Source organism: Pithys albifrons, chromosome 6 (genome assembly GCF_047495875.1).
Source record: "Pithys albifrons albifrons isolate INPA30051 chromosome 6, PitAlb_v1, whole genome shotgun sequence".
NCBI lineage: Eukaryota > Metazoa > Chordata > Aves > Passeriformes > Thamnophilidae > Pithys > Pithys albifrons.
Window position 1 is genome coordinate 21,586,163 of NC_092463.1, and position 21,894 is coordinate 21,608,056.

A 21,894-nucleotide genomic window follows, 5' to 3' on the forward strand; every position below is an offset into this window, starting at 1 on the left:
AAGAAGATTAAATATTGGACTAAAAAGGTGAAAAAAAGAGAAGTGCAAATGAACAAAACAAACCTTGATCATGGGGCTGCAGGGGATACTTGCTAAAGTACACCTGGCTCTGCCACAGGAAACTTCTGTTTTTAATTTACAAGATTTTTAACCAAAAGTTAGTTATCCTTATTAAACATGGGGATGTAAGGAGTTATCTTAGGGGAACTCTAGAATCCTTGAAGCTCAGTTGATTAACAGCATTTAAGGCTGAAGCATTCTTTTATTTAAGCAGGGAATTGTAGCTTAAAACCCCCAAATGGATCAAAAGTTTTTCCTATCTTTCTCATCTTATTCTCTTACACATTAGTAGATGAAGGCAGCGCAGGGTGTTCACTTATGTTACTAAGAAAAGAACAAAATATATTTAAAGATTACTTCATGCAGGTGGGAAGAAAATGTACAGAAATGCGCTCTTTCTTGGGATGCATCAACTCACACATCTTCCTGGAAAAGACAAAAGGACAAAGAAAAAAACCCCACACAGCCATGAGAAAAAAAAAATTGACAAAGAATTCTGTGTTGCTCTGTCACCTTCCACGTCCTATGAAAATACTTCTTCCAAAATTTGGAAGCATTTTATAAGAACATTCAAAAGCATATTGGGTTTTTTTTCCTCTTTCCTTTTCAAAGCAAAGCAAAGTTCCACCCTTGCTCTCTGTCTCTCTTTTTTCTCCTCTCTCTTAAGGGGAAAAAAAAAGTTTTGAGAATTTCATTTTTTCTATTCACTGCAGTCCTGGCCAAAGTAAAGCCCTCTTTTACATTGACGTCAAGATCTCTACTAAGATTAGGGTTTCATTTCTCTATTGCAGCAATTAGCTAGGGAATGTATAAAAGGCTTCAGGGAAGTAAGCTAGGACTCCAGAGGCAGAGCACTTTGCACCACAGGCAGATAGCAAGAGAGAGTGCGAGAGCAGGAAGGCAGGAATACAGAAACGCGGAGTGGGGGGGGTGGGGTGGGCGGGGGAGGCAGAGAGGGAAAGAGGGAGGGAGGCAGGGAGGAAGGAACAGAAAGTTTATGTACATAAACCTTTTTCAAAAAGTATTGTTGCACCTGGTAGCTAGCTTTACTGACACAGAAATGAAAGGTCTGTTCAGTGCTTAAATAACTGAGAAACAATGGGATAGTGCAGGAAAGTTAACAATTAACAGTCTCAGCTTAAATTTTGTAACTGCAGGGAACTGGAAACACAGCTGCCTCTCGCTTCAACAAAATCAGGTCTCTGGTTAAGAGAAGAATTTTTGTTAACATCTTAATTTCTGAAAAATAAGCAACTCAGAGTTGAGTAAGTGTTGTGCAGCTATGGTTTTAACCAGCCTGCTCACATTTAACTATCTCTTCTCATTTTAAAAAGAGCAGCTGAGAGAGGAGTAGTGAGGCTTTTGAAATGCCTTTTACTTCACTCTTTTAAATGAGAGTACAGAGCAATAAAGAGAGCTGAAGGCATCCAGCTGAAAAGAAGTAGCAAGGAAGATGGGTCTGCTAAGTGTGGATTTGCTGATCACGCTTCAGATCTTGCCGGTCTTTTTCTCCAATTGCCTCTTCCTTGCGCTGTATGACTCTGTGATTCTCCTGAAGCACATGGTGCTGTTTCTGAGCCGCTCTAAGTCTGGGCGCGGTGAGTGGCGGAGGATGCTGACCTCGGAGGGGCTGCGCTGCGTCTGGAACAGCTTCCTCCTGGACGCCTACAAGCAGGTGAGTACACGGGGACGGGGACTGTCAGGTTGGGGTGCGTGAGCTGGGAAGCGCATCCCGCTTATCAGCGGAGAAGGAAAGGGAATGACCCTGTGTGGTGCAAACTATCTCCTATCTGATGTTGTTTGATGGAAGAGGTATAAGCTGAAGGGAGCAGTACTTCTAAATCGAGGATAAGGATTCACAAGATTTTGGAGCTGCTGACTCCCTGTTCTGCCCACTGACTCTCTGTGCAGCTGTGGTCAAGTCACTCAGTTTAGGTGTGCCTCATTCCCCATCATCACGAATAATAATCTACATGTTTTTAAAGTATTTCAAGATTTTCATATAAGAGTAATTGTAAAACGCTGTAGATGTTTTCACAGCTGTTATATGTTTGCCATGTGAGATCCTCAGATATTATAAGAAGACTGCATCTTCAGACAGAGCTTTACAGAGATAGATGACAGCTATGTGACATAGATAGAATTGTTTTAGAGTAAAACATAGAAATGAACTATTGTCATTACACCGGCATTTTCTATTACTCATATGTCAACTTTTATGTTGGAGGAAGCATCCCAGTAATAGTAAAACTGGGTACAGAGTGAAACAGTGACCTTTTATTTCCTTCATGAAAGCAGTGACAGAGGAACATGTCAGAGATCAAAAATGAACTTGACTAGCTGTCGGACAGCTGCCTAGTGATTTAAGTTAATAAAACCAATAGCAGTTATGCAACATGTACTTTTCTTTTAAGATTTCTGCAAACATTACCCAGTAGTGCTGCCCAGGTCTCATGAGGTAGCTATAGCTCCCTTTTACAGATGGAAAAGGTGGACCCAAACCCATGAAATTTCTTGCACAGACCACCCAGTTAGTAACGTAGAGCAACTGAATTCAGAGCTGTGGCTTTCAAAACAGTACTTACTCTGTTAATGTGTTGTCTTATTTAGATCATCTAATTTAACATACTCCATGTGGTGTCCTAGGTCTCCTATCCAAATGATAGGACTCTTTTCTGAAAAATTTCTTTTTGTTTTGCCTTGCCCCCAATTCCCTTTTCCATCTCTACAATGGCCTTTGTCTTTGCTCTTATCTGAAGATGTGAAGAGCTGCTGCTGGTGGTGGTGTTTTCTGGCTTTGTGATATGGAATACAATCTGCTTAGCCTGAAACCCAAGCAATAGGGACATTATTTTTCAGTGTAAGACAAAAATCAATAACACTTTTGCCAAATGGGTCAACCTCTTACTGCCACCTTAGGAATCATCCAGCTGGTGACCCAAATAAAATAATGTTGATTGAAGTCCACTATTCTAGCCCTTCTAGTCTTTGTTTTTATTCTCTTCATAGATATTAAGTACATTTTACAGTGGTCTTTTTAAATGGGTCAGTGAACTCAATTGTTCCTGTTTCACAGACAAGGCAAGGCAGGACAGTTAACACATGACTTGGTCAAGCCTCCAGTGGACAGTCAAATTTGCAGTTCCCACATTTGCTGCCTGTGTGAGGTCTTGAGTCTGGAGAAGTTGTGAAGCTGTAAGAAACCTTATATTCAGGAGTTATTTTCAATTCCATTTTGCTTAAATTACACAAAATGATTTAAAATGAAGATATTGCATGCCTTTCTGTAGTTTCTGAAGTCATGCTTTGCCTTTCCTTCTGTACTGTTGATGTCAACCATGGAAGCTCCAAGGATGAAGACCGTGCTATTTTTGATGTTGGCAATGAAACTCATATCTTGAACTTTGGTAATTTTATTATCTCCCTTATCATCATTAAATCACCTAGGTCATGCAAGCCAATCAGGCTTCAAGGTTCCTAAAATGAAATCTGGGCCTCAGTGAATTCAGCAGAAAAATACATATAAACATAAACAATTTTTTTTCCTTGTTCCAAAAAAGGGAAAAAGTCTGTTCATGGCAGCTATCCTTAAGATAAAAGGAATTGACTAACAATTAATTAATGGAAAAACTCTGTTTTAATTACTAGAAATATTGGCCATAAGGACAGAAGGATCACTGGAAACCCTTGATTGTCACAGAAAGATAGTTAAGTGTAGAAACCAAATTATAAAAGAGACACAATAAACTGAGGAGCAATATTGGAAGAAGAGTCATCACCCCCACAATAGAGGAGAATCTTCTGCTGCTTCTGTAAGGAAGATAAAGAAAAAAGGTTTTAGCTGAAAGGTTGTACTGGTAGACCTGAAAATAATTGAAACATACTCTGCTTTGTGGCATGTTTAAAATGCATGAGAAATAGTGAAATATGTTAAAGAATGTCCCACAAACATATTCTTCATTAAATTATCCTTTTCCAAATCCTGACTAGGACTGCCCAGTTGTGATATCTTAATCTGAGACAATTAGTGAGGATAAGAAAGGAAAATATTATGGAATCTGGATACTATACAGTATGCAAAAATGCAGTCATTACAATAGCCATGATTACTTATTGCTCCAATTTACTAGCTCAAACCAGGAATTAGAGATGTACTTAAACAGGCGCTTAAGCTCATTCCATTGAGGAGTATCTATGAGACAATCATAATTTCTCAGCTAGGATAACAGAATTGCAGATGTCTGAGATAACCAAAGCTAGACCATCATTTAGCAGAAGACTGGATGAAAGAAGTGACTATGCATGGTTTTACTGTGTTTTGGGTCACTTACATAGAATTCTTCCTGTGTACATTTCATAACATTTTTCACAAAAGAACCTGATGTAAAATTTCTGTTCACAGAAAAAATTACTGGAAGCATTCCAGAACAACACTGTGAATAAGTATGATATTCTAAATTAAATTTATTACAAGAAAGGACCTCTACCTTTAAAGCACCCAGATTGTCCAAGAATTAAGGGAATTTTTTTTTCCAAGACTAATGTGTACAAGATATGACCTTGGAATGGTTAGAATGTATTTGAAAACAGCTATTCTAATGATCTCTTTTTCTAGAAAAACTTTTTAATATTTTACCCAAATTTCAGCTTTTTTTTCCCTGCTTTTATTTGTTACTATTGCACATGACTTTTTCTTAATGGAAATTATTTCATAGGTAAGATTACCCAGCAGTTAAGGATTTTAACATCTTCAGTGGGGAAATAATGTAAAGTTTGTTGTATTTTATGTAAAGTATATTCTTTTTTATTGAAACATTCTATATGACTGGTTTTCTCCATATTTTGGAGTTCTACTGGCACCAAAATAATTGCTCTTTTGTTTATTTTGGTTTTTAATATAAACTTTATCAATGGTTAATATATTTCTTTTTAATTCCTTAGCTCTCAGTATCTGTCACACTCAGTGTTGACATTATCCACACTGCACCAGCTTAGTGATTTATAGACCATTCTCGTATTATCTTCCAAGAGGCAGGTGTGTCTTATATTACAAGGGAGTCTTTTGGACTAGATTGACTGTCATAACAGGGATAAAAAGAGCTAGCAGTCAAGTTACACTAACTTTATATAACAAAGTGTGCAAGAGTTTTATTTAAATATTATTATTCAAAGATGTATGTGTACACTTTATATGTTTGCATGTATAAAGATATATATATGTCTGTCTGTGTCTATATATGTGCATACATGTGCATATATAAATGCAAAAATGCACATACATAAACTACTCTTCCAGGAGTCAGTCCTCTGTCATTTCTCTGTCCATGTACGCACATACATATGTGTGTACATATACATAAGGACAGATACAGAGGCAGTCACACCTACTGAGAAAAAGCATGAGAGATAAAAAACAAGACTTTTGGGGAGGGTGTGACTTTTGCATTATTTACATAGACCATTTCTACAAATGACAGTGAGGCATTTGTTTTAGCCTATAATATATATATGAAATGTATCATAGATCTGCAGAAATCCAGGAAAAATCTGGAGAAGTTTTGAAAAAAAAATCCTTTTAAAAGCTTTTTTTACTTGCTCAATCCCATGCTTTATTTAGTACTTGGATGAATCTACTCTCTAAGACTCCAACGGTGAGACATTGTTGCCTTAAAATTCTTTTAAAATGGGTTCCAAAAAGGTTCATCCATTAATGGTGTCCAGTGGTGAGGCCTCCTGCTGGGATTATTTCCAGTGCCATGAGCTCTGTATTTCAGCAAGGCAGAGTTACCATTCCTGATCTCCAGTAGAGAGCTCTAATGTTATCCTTGAGGAATTCATCCCTCTTCTCCACCTCAGTGCAGGGTAGTTAGGGGGAAGACCTTAATGGCATCTCCCTGAAGCAGCCAAATTCTTAGGAATGCAGTGGTGCACCCAGAAGGGCAATATGTATACGTGCACATAGGCACTTATGTGTAAATGTGCGTCACAGGCCTCAGAGGGATGCTGGCATCTTGGTGATGGAAGTCATGGGTGTGTGTGTTTACTTGTACAGCTTTTTACTGTCTTTAGAGTGGGCCAGCAGCAAGCTGTGGCATGACAGCCCTGACACAGGGGAATGGCTGGCACAGGATCCCAGCTTCACAGCACAGGCCCAGCTCTGGATGTAGCAGGTAGTAGACTGGTTCAGTAAACACCCAGTGGGATTTTTCCGAGACTTCAAGGAGGCACAGTTAAATTACCTTTGACTACTTTTGCCTGCCTGATAGGTACATCATCCAAAAGAAGTCCTTATGCAAAGCCAAACTGTCCAAAAATTTGATATGTTAAGCACAGCATCATCACAAAGACATATGTGAAAAAACATATAAAAGCATAAATCTCTACCTGCTCTTTGGCTGTTCAGTTACTTTTTGCTTTTTGGGAAAATCTTTTAAAGTTTGGGAAAAAGACATAACTTCCATAATTATTATTTGAATTTATTTTGTTTGCAAGGTAAGGAGGGGTCTCTCTCTCTGCATTTGACAGTGATAAAGGGAATTTGTGAAAGAGGGCATGTTGTATAATTTCAGGGTTTAGAACCAGACATTTGTGGTACTTAAAAAGGTTTTATTTTTTTTAAAAAGCTCAGCTTTAGCAGAATTGCTTTCATTGACTTTTGCAAATGAAGATAATCTTGATAGAAGGGAGAAAAATCACAATTAAAATCTCTCCTGCAGGATTTGAGCCTCTGTCATTATTATTGATATATAAACATATATGTTATAGTAGTGTCTGAGGACTAACTTAGACCGAGGACTCATTGTACTAGGCAGTCACACAACAAGAGGAGCAGACAGTTCATCCCATGGAATGAGTGCAGACACTCAAGACAGACAAACGGTAAGACAAGGAATATGAGGACTCCTATCCCACCCTGGGTCTCATCATACCTGTTTCATTTTGCCTGTCTAACGTCAATTCTTCCACACCACGTCTTTGCAGTTTTACATTTTCACCCTTATATGCAAAAAACTTACTGAAAGGAATGCTTGCTTTGTTGTCAAAGCCTTGTGAAAACCCCCTTTGGCTGTGACAGACACAAAAAATCAGCTAAAGGGCACTGTTCGGGAAAAGGATTGTACATGGTTCCTGTGCCCCTGGCTCTGCCTCACTGAACAAAACCACAACTGTGTATTCATGCAGTGCTAAAGCTGAATTAAAAACCTCAATCTATTATCCAAATCAGCATCAGATGCCCTTCAGGTGCCAAAGGGAAAGTCTCTGTCACCTGTATGCAGAGCCCACAAGGGCTGTGGCCATCGTGTAATAGGCCACCCTCCCATCTTGAGGGAAACATAAAGCCCTTAAGAAGCTTGCCCTAGGCTCCTCGATCAGAGGAACTAAAATTATCCATAAGAGTGCAAGGCAAAAGGCTCCTTTATGCTTTCCTTCTGCCATACATACTCATTTGTGGGACTGGCGGCTTTTAAATGGAGAGAGCAGCATTTGACTAGTTATTTTTATCTGGACTTTACCCTGTAAATTTGTCTCCTACTTCCCTCCCTCACTTCCACACACCTGATCCTAAATAAAAGACAGTGGGAAAGCTCATGTAATTTCCAGTGTCTGCTCTCTGATTTGAGTAATTGAGACTCCTAAAGCAAGCTGCCAGCTCCCCAAGACAAATGGAGAGCTTCTGTACTCGTACACTACCCCAGACAAGGGTCTCCTGTGATTTTATCAACTGCACAACTCTGGGGCATGTGAACAAAGAAGACAAAAATAATAGCTTGTATAAATTCTCCAGGCAGAGTCTGATTATGACTTGGATGAAGCTGTATCTAGCTAAATGGGATCAAATCAAAGCAGAGAAATTGAAAAAGTGCAAGAGGCTCCAGGGGTTCAGTTCATTACCAGTCATTGCACCCCAGTCCCAAACATGGCATGTCCATATTCAAATGACTAATATCACAAACTACTAATTGCCTAGCAGCACCTATTTTCCTAAGGGGCAAATTGACATAGCCTGATGAGCCTGCCAAACTGAAAATCCCTGATACAGGGAATGAAAGATGTATTCCAGTACACAGGATCCAAGAAGGGTTATGCTAAGGTTGAAAAAATGAGAAAAAAGAAAAGGTATATGAAGAGGTGATGTTTTGTCCATGAGGTTTTACCTAGTCCTTATGGAGAATGGACAACAAAGTTAGCAATATGTGCTATTTCTAGCTTGTAGTTTATGAATAGGGCTTTCTTTCCTGCTCCTACATCTCCCTCATTTTGCAGACTGCGTGCTAAAGCATCAACAAACTTGTTCCCTTTTCACTCTGCATGCAGACTCAGAACAGGCTGTCCAGAAAACACAACATTCTCACAAATTATGCAAGTCACTACTTTGCTGTTGGTGCTTGCTTTTGCTGATGGCTGGGCTGGCTCTCAGATTTGGTTGGCCTACCTTGCGTGTCCCATGCAGGCTGTGTGGGAGGGCATGCCTGCGTGCTGCCTGGTTTCTACCTCATTCAGAAGGCTCTCTGAATGGCCAAATCTTCACGCACAAAAGTATGTGATTATGAAAATGCTGGATTGCGTGTGAGGGGAATTCTGCTAGTTTGTTTCTCAGAATTTATATTTTGCCTGCCTTTGTGTAAGATTTCAAAAGCGGTTTGGCTGAATACATGGAGGTTTTTGTTTGTTTTCTCATTGCATTGATTTTCTTTTCCAAGAGCTATTTTTTCTTTCAATAAATAACAACAAAGAAGACAGCCAAGACTACAATGCAGATGATCAGCAAGGATGATATTGTCATCCTGTGTCAATCTGTTCAGAGCCTGGTGAAATAAACAGTCTCTTGGGAACGCCAGTGCTTCATCAAGACCAATTAGTGGAGATGCCGCTGCTGCTTATGTTTAAGCATTAACGACTGGGCAGGGCTGTTTTTTGGAGTGCCTGACACTGGCATGGAACAAGGCACCGACCTAATTACTTCTCTACAAGAGCAGAAAATGCCTTGTGAATGCCTGCTTGGCAAGGATGTCTCATTAAGAGGAAAAAACCCATCACAAGCACTCCTAGAAACAAAAATTAAAATGATAGGTAACCTGCGGCCATGAGACTTACTTCATGGCTGTGGGAAATGAAAAGAAACTGATATAAGGTGATGTATAGCTGTACAGATGCATAAAGGCTTCTTTGTACTTTGGTTCCTAAGTCAGTCTACTTTTTAACTCAATAGAGAGTATGACAGACAGAACACAAACTTGTATTGTTGAAGAACAGTGAAATATGTCGCTACCTTTGGTATCAATGTTAAATAGGACTTGAACTTCCCATGTTGATGTCTGATGGAATTTGTTTTATTAGTCTATTGCTTCAGGTTTTGCAAACTTGCCTAGGAAATCAAATGTTTGGTAGACCTGAGCGAGGAGCTGGTAATGAGGAACTTACCCTATATATACTTTTTTTCTCCTTAAAGATGATCAAGAATCACACTGTGGTTTCCCAATTCAAGAGTGTTGGCTAGATATTTTCAATCGCAATAGTTTTGTTCAAATAAAACCAGAAGAGTAAGTGGAAACAGCTGCTCAGATGTTTCCTTTGTCTTGAGCAGCTCTGTTCATTGCTGAGTTCTGTGTGCTTCTTTTTACCTTTGTTTTTCTTCTTTTCTGAAGAATGCCAGCAAATATCAGAAATTCAAAGTGTGCTGCTTAGTCACAATTTGTGTGATAAATTACATGTGACGACTTCTTTTCTTTCACTAGATGAGCATACACATCTAAATACTGAGGTCTATTATTCATCCAGGAAGTGGGTGCAGCACAAATACTTACATGTCAGGCTTTGCCCAAATGGTGCATTTTGGGCCAGTAAGCTCTCAGAAAGCATTTGCGTGGTAGTGCAGGAACAGTTAAGCTTTCTAGGTAAAGAGAGATCTAGTGTTTGTGCAGGTATGCATATGTTGTACTTCTCGAGATGTGTCCTTTTTTGGTAGTCACCAACTTATCACAAAATGCTGAGTTGGTTAGTTGGCTTTTGGATTGAATGCATCCCACAGGATGGTTATATGGATGCCTCATCATCTTGACCTGTTTACTTTGTTCAAGTGTGGCTCTGTACCTTCCTCACTCCTGCTTTGCCTATGTTACCTCACAGAATGGCAGAGAGAAATGAAATTATCAACAGCTAAACAGAAGAATAACTGCTACCTGCTAAGGTGTAGGTGGCCTTAAACACTGTAAGATGCTTAATGCTACTTCTTAAATGCAAGAGCCTGAGTCTCTGAGCCTGCCTCTCTCCAGACAGAATGTTTCTTCTCAAAAAACTGAGTTCAGTGGACAGCACACTCACACAGCGGGTCCTAAACTCAGTTGTTTCAAGCCTCTTGCTTTCAAAGGCAAAGAAGCACAAGGCTGTTTTTATACTATTATGAGGACTCTAGCATATAGCAATGCTGCAGATGCAGGTTTTCAGAGACAGGGGCACAACTGGCTGTACTTTCCTGGGCTGTCACCTGCTTCTCTTGCCTGTGGTACAGCTGCACATCCATTGCTTCCAATGGCATGATCCTCACATACTTGATCTGGAGAGATTTGTGGGTCTCAGGCAGTCTTTCTGTGACTCTTCCTTGGCAGATCTCTGAGTGAGAATGTCAGCATGGTTGTGTTTCAATTTGCTACATAGAAAATAGTAAAAATATTGCTTAGTTCATGTGCCAACATGTCATGAGACCTTATATAGCTGTGAAGTCTGACAGCTTTAAGGGCTGTGTCTTAACAAACTTTGCTTTGATTAGACTCTTGCTTCTGTTGCTATTCTGAGGAAATAGCTCAGAATAATGAATAACTGTAAATTTGTTCAAGGTAATCAGGTTTCTCAGGGAGAAATTGAAGATTCAGTGTCAACAATCTCCTTGCCTTTGGATCTGTGTGCAGCAGCAACTGCATGAGTTCAGGATTTAGCTGTTAACTCAGTTTCTTCCTGTATCTGACTCACCAGGATACTCTATAATGTAAAATAGAAGTGCACCAAAAATCAGTTATTTATCCTTTTTTTTACACAGTTCTCATTTAATGTTAACTTCTATAGACTAATTGCTGTAGTTTCAGAAAGAAATGCATAAAATATAAAAGACTTGAGAATTTGGCCCTGTATGTTTCCTTCAAAGCAAGACTTCTGAACATAATAGAATGGTCAGGGGACACAGAGAGAAAGGGTCAAAGAATTAAAAAGGATAATTGCATAGTATAGCTAGATCTTGATGTTAAAGGCAGATATGTAGGAATTGCTATGGCAGAGCTCATGAAAAACTAATTGTATTATGTAATAATTTGTGGTTCTGTAGTAGTTATCAGCCATGGATCTTGGAGACCTCTGCAGGCTCCACCTTATTTTGGCACTCCCTTCTGCGAGATTTTGTCTTTTTCTATAGACATGCACATAGAATTGGCCAGGCAAAATAACTTTTCCAAAATTGCCTGCTGTGTCAGAGTTACATCTGGAGTTGGAGCTGATAGAGTAGTTCATTTTCACCTCATCCTGCTTCAATCATCATATAAACTTTCCCCTTTTTCCTGCTGGACACCCCCTCCCCCCCCCCCCCCCCCCCAGTCATCTTGTAAAGAAATATTGCAGTAGAAGGAAATGTCACTCGGTCACTGATGAAATTACTGCAAATTGATTAGAAGAAATTTTAGACAGTGCAGTCTTGGATGGTCTACTGTCAAAAGAGATTGTATTCTGAGTGGGCATTTGCAGAGATCTCTTGTGTTTGGTATTCTGAATGTTTTCATTCTTGGACTGTGGGATGGAAGAGACTGTAAGAATGAAATCTGCAAACCTCTGAAAACTAAGAGGCACTGTGCGTGTGGTGAAGATCAGGAATATAATGCAAAATGATTTTTGAGAATTGGAAAAATTGCTTAAAATGCAATTCAATGAGACTGAGTGCAAAGAATCAAATTCAGACTGATGAAGTACCCCAAATCCATGATAGGGGAGCAACTATAAAGGCAGAAGAGAGATGTAGGTTTTATAACATTGCACTAGCTAATCTCTAATTAACAGTCTATGGTTTTTGCAAAACAGTCATGATGTCTCATACACCCCAAAGATCTAGAACATCTAAACAGGTGTAGTCTGTGAGCTCCTTCATTACATGAAGTAATTTTCTGATTATTCTCAGAATTGGTAAAAACACTGTTGAAGTTTTGAATACTACAATTCAAGGAAGATGTGGACCAAGTGGACAGAACTCATTGAAAATGGCAGTTAAAAAAAATCATGTCTAGAAAATCTCACAGAGGAAAGTTAGAAGAAATTTGAGGGAGTCTGTCTGAAAGCAAGTATGAGTCTCCAAATATACAAGAGTGTATGGGTTATGTGTGTAGTGGACAGGACAAGTCAGATTTCTGATCAAATTTTCTAACATGAATGAAGTAGTATACCTGTCAGGAACTCCACATTTTCCTAAACTGCAAGTGGAGGTGGGCTAGATGAACTTTTTAAAGCTGCTGTTTTTGATGATTTGCTATGTCACAATGCTATCCATAGCTGATAAATGCAACTATTTAGGTATACTTTTTGATCAGGTGGCTATTTGAAGTAGGACTCATGAGGATACCGCACAGGGAAGTCACATTAACTTGTTTTAATTTGTTCTGCCACCAGGTCAAACTGGGAGGAGAAGCCCCAAACTCCAGTGTAATCCACATAGCCAAGGGGAGTGATGGAAGCACTAGCAGCTGGAAGAATGTTGGTAGCAAGTGTGGAACCAAATGCCACCTTCTGGATTTTGCCAACTCCGAGCGGCCACTGGTGGTCAACTTTGGCTCAGCTACCTGACCACCATTCACAAGCCAGCTGTCGGCCTTCAGCAAGCTGGTGGAGGAGTTCTCTGGTGTGGCTGACTTTCTGTTGGTCTACATCGATGAAGCTCACCCATCAGATGGCTGGGCTGCTCCTGGAATCTCTCCCTCTTCATTTGAAGTTAAGAAACACAGGAACCAAGAAGAGAGATGTGCAGCTGCTCACCAGCTCCTAGAGCGCTTTTCCTTGCCGCCTCAGTGCCAAGTGGTGGCTGACTGCATGGACAACAATGCCAATGTGGCTTATGGGGTTTCATTTGAGCGAGTATGTATTGTGCAGAGACAAAAAATTGCCTACTTGGGAGGCAAAGGCCCTTTTTTCTACAACCTGCAGGAAGTTCGGCTTTGGCTGGAACAAAACTTCAGCAAAAGATGAAATCCATTCTCTACAGAAGCTATGTCAGCAGATGTGTCCCTTTAAGGGGATGCAAAAGGGAAAACAAAGAAAACATGCTGGTTTGAATAAAGCCTTTCAGATGATTGCAGGAGAACACATTAGATAACAATTTCAAATCAATGTTAACAAGGAAAAGAAAAAACAAACCAAAAATCTGGTTCCACAGAAACATTGTCTGAAAAAATTCCCACTCCTGCTCTTACTGGGGGTCAGAAGAGGTGAACAGGCTTGTGCAAAAAGGTGCTGCTGGAAGGTAGGAAGAGTGGTGAGATAAGACCTGTCTCCTAGGAAACCCTCTCATGAAGTGTCAGCTCTGGGGGGAGCCAGAGGAAGCATTTCTGCTTGGAAAGCATTCCACGGAAAGCCAATGCTGTGCATTTCTTCAGAAATGCTTCTTTACCCCCCTGTGGCCAATGGAAGGAACCTGAGAGGAGCAGGAGCTTTGCAATTACTTTGCATGGAAATGCAGTGGAGTGTGGTGATTGTCCTCTCTTGGTAGAGAATGTGTTGTTCAGGGACTACAGGAACCACCATGCAATGCATTGCAGACTGGCTGCTCAGAACAAGATGAACCATTGTCTGCTGGTATTTGTACTCTCTGTGGACACCTCCACACAGCATATTGACTATGTAATGCTACCTATATGTTTGTATCCAGTTTGCAGGCCTGTGCCTGCTGAGAAAGATGTTAAAATCTATGGAGTTGGACCAAAAAGACAAAGGTGATCAAATAAGCCCATTACCATTTGGAAACTAACATACTGGGACTATTTATAACAAAACATTGAGAACCATCTAGAGCATGCATCATGAGACAAAACTCAGCTGATGCCAACCAAACTTATGGTTCTCAGAGCTGACAACACACATTTATCAATCATCTCTGGTTTTCATCTCTGTTTCCTTACCCACCTCCATCTCCTTCTGTCTAGCAATAGGCTTAAAGGTAATTTCATTTTTAGCTTTTTAAAAAAATAACTTATTTCTCTCTTTTATTTTTATTTGAGATAATGACCTTGCAGGTATATTTTGGGGACAGGGGAATTTATGCACAACTTTACCTCATTGAAATGGAAACCTATCCTGTCATTTACTCTGTTAAATGTAGTCATGCTGATTTTTGCTCTCTTAGATAGCTGAAACTACGTTATAGCTAGTTTATCTGAACATGTTTATATGTTAGTTTATCTATATGTTTGCAGCCTTAGGATTGATTAGCTGCAGTTCTTCTGCCACAGAGCTGATAAGTCTGTTTCACTCATGTTCTCAAAAACCTTCCCAGAAGAGAAACAGGGAGGACAAATAGTGTGAATTAATGTGAATGAGTGTAAAAGATGGCAGAATTTTCAAACAAATGGGTTTGAGGCATTGCTTATGTTTAAAGAGAGACTGTGAACTTAGAGTACAAATAAAGTTTCAGTACTTCTAAAACTAAAATTATTTAATCAAGCCTAATGAAAAGGCAGATTTACAATGAGCTACCCACTAGATCTGAAAAATGAAAACCCATATGGAGGTGGACAATCCAAGTTTTCTCTCAACTTTGGCAGAAACATGAGACAGATAAACAGAGTAAGTGGCAAAAAAATCAAATTCGTTCTTTTAATTTATCATCCTACCCATTGTCAGGAAAATGATGTGTTGCTACCAACACAGGAAGGAACAGAAAATACATGCATAATTTTTTTCATTTTTACAATGCCCATTAATATTGTGTATTTCTTCTGTTGGTCAACTGCCAGTGTCGGAGGAATCTGGAAATGTGTTTTCAAGTACTGATCTGAAAGTGACAGTAACGTGGGTGATTTCTCCCATACTCAGATTCATGCTTATTCTCGTATTTTCCTTCACACCCTGATAAACATATGCACACACAGAGTTTGGTAATGTGTATTAGAGAAGACTATAAAAAATGGTCTTCAGATCTCCTGGTGAGCCCCACTTCTCAGAGGGCATGTGCCTCTGTGTGTATACACAGGAATGCATTTATGTCTGCATCTATATATTTATATAATACATTTTTATGTATGTATATACATATACATGCATATATAAGTGATGTCTAAGACCACTAATAATAACTATTCTGTCCTCCCATTCATTAATGTTACTATAACTCATTGCTCAATTTGGAAGATTGTTATAGATCTTCATGACTAACTGGGATATATAACTAAGATTTTTAAACCTAATATCATAGAAGCAGTAACACAGTCACACTTCATGGTTTATTGAATCCAGTGTCCTACCCCCGACTGTATCAGATTCTTCAGGGGAAGGTGCAATAGTTCCTTATAGAGTTTTCATTAGCTTCAACCCTTATTATTTTTTGCCTCATCTAAAGTGATCATTGATGTCTTATCACCCCTATGAGAGGCTGATCCTGAGTTTCGAGATCTATAAATATTTTGTGAAGTGGAGGTTACTAAAACCAAAACCCATCGCATTTAAGAACAAAGAAAACCAACTAAAAACAGATTTTTTTTTCAGATTCAAATTGGCTGCTTTTCAATGTCATTCTCACCCCTTGCTATTATATGCTAAACCGCTACAAAACAGAAGTGGTCGCAATTTTTCTTATACCATCGTCATTATATAATATATATAGAAATCTATGTACCTTGTTTCTTAAATCAACAATAACTCATATTCTTATGCAGGTCTGTATTCTTTGTTTTTCTCTGAATTCTCTTCTGTTTTTGATTAGCTGTCCTTTTACTCAGGTGAGTAAAGATGTAGACATTAATCCAAGTGAAAATATGTATTGGTATACCCAGCACATCTTTTTTTTATATCCTATTCTTCAGTCATCTGAAATTTTTTAATCCATAGCAACTCCATAGCCTTTGTAAAGCTTAAACTAGTGTGTATTTTATTTTTATTTTCTTTTTCTCATTATATAGTTTAAGTCTGAACTGTTTATCTGGGAAATGCCAATAGCTTAGCACAGCTGTTGAAACACGTCTTTAGTTCAGAGGAAAGAGTCTGAGTTAGTAATTCAGTCTGTTAATATCCATTTGCATATCTAAAGTTACAATTATTTGTTGTCTGTTCTCTCCTTTAGAGTTTCCATTATTGTGTCTTGTAATTCACAGATGCCTGTTCATCACACAGTATACAGGAATTATAAAATTGGCTCCTGTAAATGGGAAATCCACACTGATGTCCCACAAGAAAAAATACACAATAACTGCATTTCTTTCTTGGCAATATGCATGACTGTCCTGTCTAAACCTTAAAGACAAAAATACATTTGGCAAATCTTTGAATTTCCCCAGAAAATTTCTGGTCAGAAAGCAGGGCTTTCTTCTAAGAGAAATGGGCTTAGAGAAAAAAATGGAAAAATATTTTCTATGTGCCTGATAGAAATATAATTTCTGTGGTTTTTGTTTTCATTTTTGTTTTACAAAGTTAAAACATTTTTTAGAAAAACTTCATGGATTGTCCTCAGTTGCTGATAAAAGTGGTTATATTTCAGATACCCCAAATTTTTGTAACAGTGGGTTATTTTGGGTCCAGGCAGAAATCATACTGCCTTGATAGCCTTGTACTTCACAGCTGGTCTAGTGTGCTGTGAGACTGGATTTACTTCTGTCTCATTCTCACTGTTTCAGGGCACTATACCATATTACTTGAGGTGCTTCAGTGTGACATACATATTAAGCAAAAGCTCACAAAATAGGTGCCTGAAAGTATTCTGGAAGGCTACTGTATATAATAGAGACCCCAATACTGTGTCTCAACATTAGTATGGGAAACTTCCAGTACTTTTTCGTTTTGAGCAAGGCAAAAAGCTATTCTGGGCTATCATTTTACATTGTTGTCTGCTTAGCATCCGTATTCTGGGCTATCATTTTACATTGTTGTCTGCTTAGTATCTGTATTGAGCACTGTATAAAAGGAATGTAAAACATTTTGTACAGATGAAAACAACAGCATTTTGCTCTTTCCTTGTGTAGACAATGACATAAATTTAAGGCAGCAGGAAAACATGCCCTGTCTATTAAAAAGCTGACAATATATTGTGAAATATATTGTTGAACAACTGTCTGAACACTTTGAAAAACAAAATGCAGTGATTTTTAGGAAGGTGATCTTGGTGGTGCAACCCACAAAGCTACGTAAAAGTTATCAGTGCTATGAGCTCAGGTATGTGTGGGAAGTTACGTTTCTGCATCTGTGAAAGTGGCTTTTCTGTGATGTGGAGCATAGGTTTAAGAGTTTTTAAGACTTTCATTCAGTACTATAACCAAAGCAATAAGAGGTATCAGGTAGGGAATATAGGCCAGTTTTGTTCAACCTGACACCATGTCTGCGACAAAACCACATTCAGTGACCTTTGGGCCCACTTTGGAGCCTTCAGAGAAGAGAGATTGAGGTGAGAGACAGTGGAAGCTTGTGTGCTTATGAAGATCGCTAATCAAAGAGGGATTAACTCAGTTAGCGTTCAGATGCCCTCACACTGGCATTCCTCTGGGCACCTCAGTGTTTCTGTATTTGAAAGAGTGCTCTCTTTGGGTGCATTCATGAGATCACCGTGTTGTAGGTCCTGTGTGTACTGACTGTGTGTGTCATTGTTGAAATGTCAAAAATACACTTTGCAGGAGAGCCAGCAAAATTTTGTCAAAATATGGTGCTCCATGAAATATGCTTTCTAGATTTGTTTTTCTTGTATTATAATAAACGATAAAGGAAAATACACCTCTTCTGTGACTTCTTATTGTAATACTGGTTGCTAATACACAGTGGAATTTGACATCAGACCAAGGAAACTTAAAATTGGACTTAATACTGGCGTATGCCACCCTGTTAGAGCTTAAGTAATATAAGCAAACTTCTTCATAAATGGTGGGACTAATTTAATATCTGACCACTCCTCAACTTTTAAGAAAGGTGAAGGGGAGAGAAAGAAAGCTACAAGGACAGCAGTTGTGTCTGCACAGAATTGCACCGTTCAAAAAGAGTATGCTTGACAAAAGCATACCAAGCTGTGTGCAGCACAGGAAACCTGGATAAATTGGTTGTAAAGACAACTGCTATAAACCCCACTCCCATTTCAATGTACAGGCAAAAGATAAAAAAATATAATTAACCCCACAGCTGAGCAGCTGTTACAAGAAAAAAAATCAAATGGAAAATGTGCAACATCCTAAAATATTCACTTTGTGATTTAGTTATATTTTAGAAATTTCATCCCCTTTGTCATCTTTTGTTACAGTAAGTTTATAGGACCATGCATCTGAACACTGCTTGTGAATATAGGTAAGAAAGAACAAAACAAATCACCAAAAGGAAGGCTGTGGAAAAGGTTACATCCGAGTGCCCAACAGAAATGTTCATTACAGTATGCTTTACATCCCTTGGAACAATCAAATAAACAACTCTCTCTAGATTATCTAGCTCACATCACAAAAATAACCCACAAAAGTACTGAAAGGAGACTTTTGAGATGTGGGAATATTCCTGTAGCCTGGCTGATAGTGATAATGACCTTTAAATCAATTATTGCTATAAGGAGGTACTCAGTACTCTGGAAGAAATAAAAATACCTTTCAGGACTTGCTTCTTATTTGACAGCTTCAGGTGAAGGCAGATGAGATAAAATAACAGTTTTATTAGAAAACAGGATCATTAATAAATAACTTGTTAATAAAAATTAGATTCTGACTACTCCCAAATATTTGTAAAAGTGTGATTTTTTTTTTGTTTGTTTGTTTTGGTTTTTTTTTTCTGGAATAGATGACGTCCATAGTAGAAGAAAAAAAAAGTAAAATTAGAAAATGCATCATTTATAAAGCAGTATCCTCATGATGATTAACTACTGCTCAAAATCTTACTTTCTGACAGAGAATTCCTGAGGCATAATAAACCTTTCCCAAATAGAAACTTCAAGCAAAGGACCTAAATGTTCGTTGAAAACTTTGATCATAAATAAATCAACTCTATACTCCTGTGTGCTTCTAATGCTCATGTTAATAAATCCACCTGATTAAATGTGTTTTACAGAGCTAATGTAAAATAGAAACACATTGAGTGAGTATCCTGTTCAAATCCTTAAGGTCTAAAGATTTCTAAGCCTTTCCTATGTAACTTGACTAGAGGAGAATTCATCTTAGGTCATATATATGAAACATATGAATACATCAAGTGTTTTAGTTCTCTCCAAGACAGTGCCTATATATAAAATTTTTCCAAGCAGGAAAAAATGCTCTTTTTAAATCAGTATTTCCCATATTTTTAATATGGATATTTGTATTATCCATAGAAAAGCTAACGTGACTTAAGCTATTGTTTAGATGTGCAGGTTGTAGGAGGGGAAGTTTTCTTTGAAGCCTTATCCTCTTTAGGAATTGATTGACCTTGGATGTCCTTTAACTCTGTTCTTTTCTCCTTATATTTTCCCTGCACTTGATTTCCCATGTCTACTTCCATCCTCCCATAACACTGGTGATGTCTTCCCCATTTCAGTCTTTGGTTTTGTGGAGTTTACTTAAGGCTACGCAATAGCTCAGGGCTTAATTTCAAGTATGAGTACTTTTAAAAGGATGTCAGTTTTCTGAAGGTCAAGTGAGATGTGGAAGAAGATAGTATTTTGTACTGTTTATCTGTGTATTCTCAGTGCACATCATCTGCATGTAGGTTTGTTCTCAAACATCAGTTTTCACGTGCCAGCTTGCAGAGTTAAACTGTCTTTCTGGGCAGATTATAACAACACAAGCATTTAGCTTCCTGCAGACTGGAAGGGAGTGAACATACAGATTTTAATCTCAGCCCTAGCTACCAGAGTTTGTATTTCCCTGCCAATGTGTCTGCCAACGTTTTGTAAAAACTCAGAAAGCCAACACTCCAGCCTCATGCAGGCTGAAGGTCTGAGCACTGTGAGTACCATACATTAAACCTGACCAGATGTCTTCTGAGGCAAATCTTTCTGAGGTTTTCTCAGAGACTTGCAGGAAATTAGACCAATCCTTCCAAACCAGAAATTGGTGGACTGTGCTTGTAAATGAAAAGCACTTGCTTTGTAAGAGAGGAAGTCTTGTAGCTGATGCTGCTATGAAAGGAGCAGCAGATTTTTGTTAGCTGCTGAAGTTCTCTTTTAAGTGATCCTTGCAGATCTTCATAGATCGAGTGAACAGCAGTACCAAAAGTGTTCACAGCAATTCACCTAAAGACTGAACACACCTAATGGAAAATAACACAGCTTTGTCCCTTGTGCTTCAGGGTATCTCAAAGCACTTGAAAACCAGAAGTACATCCTTACTATGGAGTAACCTGAAAACAGCCAGGCTGGATGCCTTGACTGCAAGTGCATATAAACATCATAGCTATTTTCTCAGGGTATTTCTCTTGCTTGTCACCAGCATCTGTGTATCTCAGTATAATGCTGCTTCTCTGTTGTTTAATGATATGGCAAACTATTTGGCATAACAATCTGCTCCTTTTGAATAGATTGAAGTGACCTCTTCATTTTATACTGTGTGACACTGGTGGTGAGTTGATTTGAAGTTCAGGTCATCCTATTTTCTATTGAGATGGTTATTTCTGAGTCAACAGATCAAAAAGTTTCCCAGCGCTATTTTCAGCAGTGGAAGTATCACAGTAGGTGAGGTTGGGATGAAAAGTTTGACAGACCATTTTTATTACAATGGGACTTAGTATATAATGTTAATTGCAAGAGTTTTCTCATTATATGTTTAGTTATGTATGCAAATCTTCATGAGCTTCCATTTGTATTTAAAGAGATCATGAAATTCTAACTTTTGGTATCTGAAATGGAATTTTACAGGACACAAATTTTTTTCATCTTTCAGAAACTGCAACTGTGACAAAATACAGATATAGTCCTTCTAGTTCATGACAGCTATTTGGAATTGCTTCTGTGAGTTATTGAGGGAAGTAGGAAAGTAGTAATTGTCCTGTATCATGATCCACATCAATGTGAGGCAAAAGGAAGAATTTTCAGGGCACACTACAGTCCTTTGTGACTTCTAAAGCCTTCCCTACTGCTATTGCCTCTGTTCTGGAGGAAGATCACCGTGGCTTGAGAAGAAGCATACTGGAGAAATCCAGTGGTGCTATGGTGCTATGAGATGTTTTTACTTTAAAAGACATAATTTCCCCTGAACTGACCACTTCAGAGCAACAACAGGAAAAAAAAACAAACCACTACCCCCCAAAAATCCCCCAAACAAACAAAAACTTCAACCACCACCACCACCACCAAAAAACCAACTCCCCCAAAAAACAGACCATGAGAACTAGGTAGGTTTCCATTCCGAAACTGAGCACGAAGGAGGAATATCTTCCTGTTGCAGTTGAGCTCTTTTAATCAATTTCATATTTTCTTCTACTGTAGAAGAGAAAGGGCTGCTTCAATGATTTAAAGATTTACACAGCCAGAGTAGCCTAGGCAAGGTGAATCTTTTTGCTGCCCCCCTCCCCACTTTGGGGCCAGGTAAATAGATACAATAAATCATTACTAAGAATATTGCCGTCTGGATCATTACCTAGAGTACCATCTGCCAGTATTTTGTCAAGCTTCCTTCTGTTAAAAAACCATTAGATTACGTCTGACACTCATTTATGAACTGCAAATAA

The 21,894-nt window shown here is 38.6% G+C and overlaps 1 protein-coding gene across 2 annotated transcripts; it reads left to right on the top strand.

Moving 5' to 3' along the window:
- The first annotated feature begins 989 nt into the window (after window positions 1–989).
- On the top strand, window positions 990–17,997 carry DIO2 (iodothyronine deiodinase 2). 2 transcript variants are annotated; one of them, XM_071557740.1, is made up of 2 exons: window positions 990–1,735; window positions 12,703–13,275. In XM_071557740.1, the coding sequence occupies exons 1-2, from the start codon at window positions 1,514–1,516 to the stop codon at window positions 13,273–13,275; spliced, it is 795 nt and encodes a 264-aa protein (XP_071413841.1). In that variant the 5' UTR covers window positions 990–1,513. The 2 variants fall into 2 exon arrangements, with proteins under 2 accessions (XP_071413841.1, XP_071413840.1); XM_071557739.1 differs by having other exon boundaries at window positions 991–1,735; window positions 12,703–17,997.
- Window positions 17,998–21,894: the final 3,897 nt, after the last annotated feature.